The sequence below is a fragment of the Rhopalosiphum maidis genome, chromosome 2, assembly GCF_003676215.2.
Source record: "Rhopalosiphum maidis isolate BTI-1 chromosome 2, ASM367621v3, whole genome shotgun sequence".
Classification (NCBI taxonomy): Eukaryota; Metazoa; Arthropoda; class Insecta; order Hemiptera; family Aphididae; genus Rhopalosiphum; species Rhopalosiphum maidis.
Window position 1 is genome coordinate 78431641 of NC_040878.1, and position 7062 is coordinate 78438702.

General features: G+C 26.2%; 1 protein-coding gene across 1 annotated transcript; it reads right to left on the reverse strand.

Annotated features, from left to right (window-relative positions):
* Nucleotides 1-274: 274 nt before the first annotated feature.
* Nucleotides 275-3065, reverse strand: LOC113553691 (tetratricopeptide repeat protein 5-like). Its single transcript, XM_026957163.1, has 10 exons — nucleotides 2842-3065; nucleotides 2613-2768; nucleotides 2399-2528; nucleotides 2122-2339; nucleotides 1545-1784; nucleotides 1424-1477; nucleotides 1168-1353; nucleotides 796-965; nucleotides 583-727; nucleotides 275-501 (listed from the first exon to the last, which is right to left on the reverse strand). Exons 2-10 carry the CDS (start codon nucleotides 2754-2756, stop codon nucleotides 388-390), a joined length of 1401 nt encoding a protein of 466 aa, XP_026812964.1. The 5' UTR covers nucleotides 2757-2768; nucleotides 2842-3065; the 3' UTR covers nucleotides 275-387.
* Nucleotides 3066-7062: the final 3997 nt, after the last annotated feature.

The window sequence follows — 7062 nt, forward strand, 5'->3', positions numbered from 1 at the left end:
GATATAATGAGTTTACAATTTAACGTTCTAATGAAAATCTTGATATCACTAACTTGCCAGGTAAGCATTTCAGTTGACAAATTAAAAAAAAAATTTTATCATTGTTAATAGGTATATATATTTTTTTATTTTAATAACATTTTTTTTTTCAGTGTAAAAAAGTATAAATAAAATATAAAAAGAAATTAATAAAACTAATAGTACAAAATTAGTGATGGAAGGTCTTCTATATAATTAAAGTAGTTCACTAATAATTTAAAGTATTTACAATTAATGTTGGCAATGTTAAATTAAACTTATAAAATTTCATTTTATAGTAATAAATATTATGATGAAATAATTGATGAACTATACAAAATGTATGGTGTAAGAAAATAGTAACAATTGTTAAAATTGTTTGGATAAAAACTGAGGCTGAGACACACATTCTGCACTTATATTTTTCTTGTTCACAACCATGGTTAAAGGAAGGTTTACTCTTATGCTAGGGTACTGGAACGTCTGAAAATAGTATAAAAAATTAATAAAAGATATTTTAATATTAATTTTATTTATTTAATTTGATGAATAAAAAATAATAACCTGTTTTAAATATTTTGCATCAATATTAGTTAAATAAGGTTCGGGAATGGCCACAGAGTCTCCTATGATCGGTCCTTTACCTTGAGCTAGGTTGTATACCGATACAACAACACATGATAAATCTTTATCCACCAGGCAGAATGTACTAATAAAAATATTTTAATCATGTCTTAATACAAAATTACATAAATTGCTATATTATACTGTACTTACTAAGGAACAGGCTCCTGATTGTATACAACACATACTACTCGACCACATACAACTTTATTAGCATTAAAACCAGTTTGGAGTTTAGATAATGGAATGTGTTCCAATATTACATGACCTTTTATTGTTTTTATTTTATTGTTGTACAACCCCAAACAACTGGGGTTTAAAGACTAATTATAAGAATAAAAAAAAAAAAAAATACAATATATTATTATAGTTTAAATCATGGTTGAGTTATAAGTCCAGTACTTAGATTAGTTTCAATACTAATTACTAATTACTAATTAGTAATTAATATTGATTTATAAATTATTGTAATTATGTAAAATAATAACTATGATAATGCATATTAAATCAATTGTATAATAGTACCTCGGTCATTTGTTGAAGTCGCTTACTTTTTACCTGACCCTTACGTTGATATAATGTTTGTGTCGATGTCAAATATTTAACAAGATCTTCCAATGTTTCTTTAGCTGTAGTCCACATTGGATCTAATATCGAGGCTTGTTCAAAGCTTAATAAAGCATCTGTATAAATTTCCCCATATTTCAAAGCCTAAATGACAAATAGTAATCTAACTATTAATTAATCACATTTTACAAGGCATATAATAAGCTTCACTTACAACGCCTCTATTAAAATGGAGATCAGCGTTCTTGGCAGCTACAGGGTCTTTGAGCTAAATATAATTTTTAAAATTTAAAATTATCAATTTAAGTTTATATAATATTAATGTATTGACTTACAGCTTTCTCAAAAGAGTTGATGGATTGTCTAAGGAGCTTATCTTCTTGTCTCCTAAAAAATAAGGATAGATAAGCATTTCCAAGTATTGCCCAGGATTCACCATCATTAGTGTCTAATTCAACAGCTTCTTTAGCATACTCAATGCCTGCATTAAGGTTTTCCTTAACATTTTCACTAGTTAGCAATTGAGCCTCTCGCATAATAATCGATAGATTCCTTAAAATGACTTTACATTTACCCTGGAACAGAAAAATAAATATAAAAGTACAATTTAGTACAGTAATTTTTGTTACACACAGGGAGATACATATTTATTCAGACCCATGAGAGAAGCATACTGTTTTGTGTAAGTACTAAGTAGACTGACAGCAGCAAAACACAAATGCTGTTGGCATTTTAAATAAGAGGGGAATGCATTAACTCAGGTTTGTTTTGGTTGGGTATGGTTACCACCTTTCGTGAACTTGACTAGTTATTTAAGGCTTGCATTAATCACAATAATGCCATTTTTAAAGGCATATTTTTATGTTTTTAAGCTCGTTTAAACCTCTGCTCTACTAATAATATATTAATTACATGTTTCAATGACGCGAGGAAACAATATTTGGCTTCAGAAAACCTTTTCAAATGTACTAAACATTCACCAAGCGAATTCCAGGCATCTAAGTGAGTTGGATTGAGTTTAACTGCTTTGGATAATATATTAACACATTCTTCATTTACTGGCTGTGTAACACTCCAAGTTTTGCCCAGTAAAAAAAAATATTGTGCTTTGTTTTCAGCAACTGCAGCTTCTGTAAATTTAAGAAAGGCAAATTTATAATTGCATTACTAAAAGTACTTATGTTATTACCTTCATTTTTTTTCATCAATGTTAATACTTGTTTAACTTTTTCATTGAGAATTTCTTTGTTGTAAGATACTTTTTCAGTATTATTTTCTAATGAATTTTTATTAAATGTATACAGTTCCTCAACAATAGACTAAAAACAATAAAGTGTGACAAAAAAAAAATAATAATAATAATCGATATCAAGCCAAAGGATATCTCCATTTATGGTAGGTACCTGAAGATAGTCAAGCGTGGGCGTACATTTGTCCTGTTCAGAAACCTCATTTTCTTCTTGCAAATTTAAGCAATTCAGTTTTTCTAAGTTCTGATCATAATTAGTTCCAGACTTATCGTCATCTGTTCGTCGAATACCACTCATTTTAAACAAAACCTATACAATTTGATTAAGTATGACAAAATTCGATAAAAAACATTAAACAAAGATAGTAAGTATGACTACCTACCAAAATACATCCGGTTTTTTTTTTCAAAGTTTATTGTACCCTTATATAAGAGTAATCCATAATAGTTTGAATTATTTCACCGAATCTTGAGCTTGGACAGTTAACTGGCTTTGGCTAACTATACGTTTATCATTCATAACAATAATGTGCAGAGAGTAACCGTAAAGTGTAGACTGACTAAGCAGTAGACTGCAATACTGACTACTGTTGTGTTAAGATATCTCTCGACCCCCGACGATCACGAATGTTTGGCACTTATCACTTTCTGATTTTATGATAACCTTAATATTACACATTTAGTTGCCTATAGGGATCACTTAAGGGGTTCTGTAATTGTTTTTTTCTGTCGTCATCTATTACGAGTATCATCATCATTAAAGGGCTCAATAGTTGCTAAAAATTCGTTTGCTAAACTGATGTGAAAAGAAAATCTATTAGTATGTTTGCAGTGTTTGCACCATATTAACATTGATATAATAATAATAATAATAATAACTTTATTGCATTTAAGAAAAAAATTAACATACATTATAGAAGTAAAAAAAAATTTAAATGATTGTCTCCAAAAGCCTATGCTTGTGGAGGAGACAACAATTCTAATTTTAAGGTGTGTTTACAATTTTAAGACAACTACTAATTCTTATCAAAAATTATAACTTAAGTTTATACAAATAAAAGTAATAATTAAACAATAAATTATAAGACAGGCACTGCATTTAAGCTCAGCACAAATGTATGGATGTGGGTTTTATAAACAAGTTTTAATTTTATACTTAATGTACTTTTTATAATGTTTATAATGATTATAAAATAAAAATTGTTTAATAGGTATATCGTACTTCATGCATAAATGTATATCTATATTAAAGGGATCTTTTTTCTCAAATTCCGTATTATATTTATTTAATCTAAAAACATATCTCTAGCACATTTAATAACTTTAGTTAATAGGTTTCGACATGTTTTATATTTAATTTTAAATTTAGAATTGAATGGTTGTTTTTTTAGTTTATGAAATAGCTTGTCTCTACGTCTTATTGAGATTACTATACCGGATGTAATTCATTTTTTAATTTTAATTTTAGATTTAGATAAACATTTACATTTTGTTAATTTACACATTTTTATATAATTTTCTATCTTAGAAAAGAAAAGTTCGACTGCAGTATCTACATTTGTCGAGTTTAACACGTTATCCTAATTTTCACTGCTCAGAAAAAATTTAAGTTTATCAAAAAGTATATAATCGATTTTTTTTACATTAGAAATATTAATATTTTGTATAACTAAACCGATTTTATTTAAAGATAGAATTGTACTATAATGGTCAGTTATTTATTTTGACATACGTACCCAATTATATTATCAAAATCATTAACATTCTTTAAAAAAATATGATCAATATAAGTTGAAGAACCACTCTCAATATTTACTCTAGTGTCTTTATTTATGCAAGATTTAAATCCATAAAAAATATAATATGGTTCATTATCCCGGTGTGAGCTGATTTTACACCCGTTTGGACAAACGAATATTTATTTTTAATTTTAAAATGTGTATTATTAATTGGTACCGGTTACCTATTATACGAAAATGCATGCTCGACCGTTCAGGAATTGGAACCAAAAAATTAGGTTATTTATTACCATTTACCTACTATTGACCTCTAGAGTAATATAAAACCTTATTATATAAGTACTTACTATAAAGAACTAAGTAAATTCATACAGAATAATAATTAATATTTAATAATTTTTTTAGTTATAAAGTAATTGTTTTCATGTAACAGATGCTTTAAAAGTTCAAAGGTGAAACTTTTATTTAGCATTTTAGATTATTTATTTTAATTTTAAGTGCATATTATATTAATACATCGTACGAACTGGCAAACGTTGATTTTAATTAAATTTTTTATAACCAAAATTAGAATTAGGATAACAAAATATTATTTTTATGAAATCGTAATCCAAATAGCCTAAAGGTATTAAAAATCAACTCCTGATATGAATATATTATTTTTTGTATACGTTTGTTAAAATCTATTTTTATTGATTGAAACAGGGAATACCTAAAAGCAGTAAAAGCTATCACTAAAAAAATTCACTTCAATTCTATTCTATAAACGTCCAGCAATTCCGATTCTAATTTAAGATATTCTTGAACAGAGAATAAAAACAAAAAAAATCATTAAAAAGTGTTTATTTCTAAAATTTTGATTTTTTTTAAATGTAATATTAAAACTTCGTATGTGCTTGGGAATTCTGAAACATACATATTTATAATTTGTAACTCATTTGGAATTTTTTTAAATATAGCGAGAAAAAATATTTATTATTGTGCCGGGATTTAGGCAGCATTATTTTGCCACCATACCTATATGGGTTAGGGTTAGTTCAAGAAGAACAAAAATTCGGAAGATTAATTACTTATATTGGATTTTGAACTCTTAACGAAGTGAAAGGTATTGGAAGATAATGGAGAAGTGACTCTTTGCCATCCAACTAATTTAGTGATCTTATTTGGAGGCTTTTATGGACATTATTATTTGTTAAATTAGAACACTGAAATTATTTGACGATGTTAATAACTAATAATGAATGAAAAACCTGATACGTTCTAAGAAATAGGAAATCTGGTTCTTAAAAATTAAAATAATTTGTATTTAATTCAAATATACACGTAAAGTACCTATTTATAATTATTAATAAAAAATAGTTTATACACATAAAAATCGTCGATTATTTTTAACTTATAATTTATAAAACAGGCATGAGGCATCCATAAAACCGTCGTAATTCTCCCTCATTTCATTGCTATATTTTATATGCATACCTAATTAGTAAAAAATTAAAAAAATTATAATTTTAAATAAGGTTAACAAGGACAACAGTTGTGATGTTAAAATGAGCATTATATCAATAAATTTCAACTTTTTCTTAAAGTATTTATAAAATTAAATTAACATTATTATTACCTTTAGCAGTAAATGTCAGGATTATTATTGTTAATAAAAATTATTATGATTGCGATTGTCATGGGCCAAACACGCGATTGTAACAATTATTTGTAACACAAGTTGTCACTATAGATATTGGTTTTATAATAGTCTATTATAAAATAAATGCTATACTGCTGTAGGTAACTGCTAACATTTCCGAACGAATGTCTTATCGAGCATTACAAATTAATTGTCGTCGTATCTATAATGATGAGAATTGATGACTATAGATATATATCTAATACACACATAATATGTATAAATAAAATATAAATGTTTATTTGTTTGTCATTTAAAATAAACTCAAAAATAAGTGAGTACTGGACCGTTTAAAATAAAAGTTATATCAATATATTCTTTGAGACTCGGGGAGACACATAAAGCTTTTTCAACCCCTAATCCAGTGGTTCTCAATCTTTTTTATCCTATACCCCCCTTGTAAATGTTTAAAAATTTCACCCCCTCCCTAAATTAGTTTAGGCGAATTTTTTTTTTTATGAGCCATATAAATAAATTATACAAAATAACTATATATTATACATTATATTTTACTATTTACTTTTATTATTTTCATAATTTTAAAAAATTATTATAAATCAACTTATGAAGTAATAATATTAAGTATAAGAAAAAATTATAGAATATAAAAACAAAAAAATATTAATATTTCCTCTCAAGCCAACTCTAAATTCCTCCGCACCGGCTGGGAAGAACCACAGCTCTAATTTATATAATGTAAAACTAAAATAAGAAAAAATAAGTATTTATAAGCTAAATAGTGCACAAATTTAACCAAAACCACAGTAGAAAATATCAGTTTTTGAAAGCTAAATGATTCAAATTTATCTTTCCCTAAATAGAGAACCCTGAACCCTATATAGTAATCTAGTATTCTAGTGTATAGGTATATGAAAATAACCAATTATAATGATGATGAATTATTAGTTATTACATAATTATTAATAATTAAATCAAAAATGTTTAACCTACTCTTATATAGTTATATAGTCATTATTATAGCATTAAAATAACCTACTACTGGCTTCTACTGGGTAATGCTACCTATATACTATAGTTTGAAGTTTGAAAATCAACTATATGCTTGGCGGGAATCAATTAATACCTACATAAAGTAACATATTTTTTAGTTTAGCTAAAATGTCTAACAGGTCGTAACAAATTATTTCAGTTAATTTTAATTTTTAATGTCACTAAAATTGACA

Excerpts from the sequence above, each read along its gene's own strand:
- LOC113553691 (XM_026957163.1), bottom strand. The coding sequence starts at position 2,756 with ATGAGTGGTATTCGACGAACAGATGACGATAAGTCTGGAACTAATTAT. Across the intron at positions 1,354-1,423 it reads TCCATTTTAATAGAGGCGTT|GCTTTGAAATATGGGGAAAT; the intron begins GTAAGTGAAGCT and ends TTTGTCATTTAG. Across the intron at positions 966-1,167 it reads GACTTCAACAAATGACCGAG|TCTTTAAACCCCAGTTGTTT; the intron begins GTACTATTATAC and ends TCTTATAATTAG.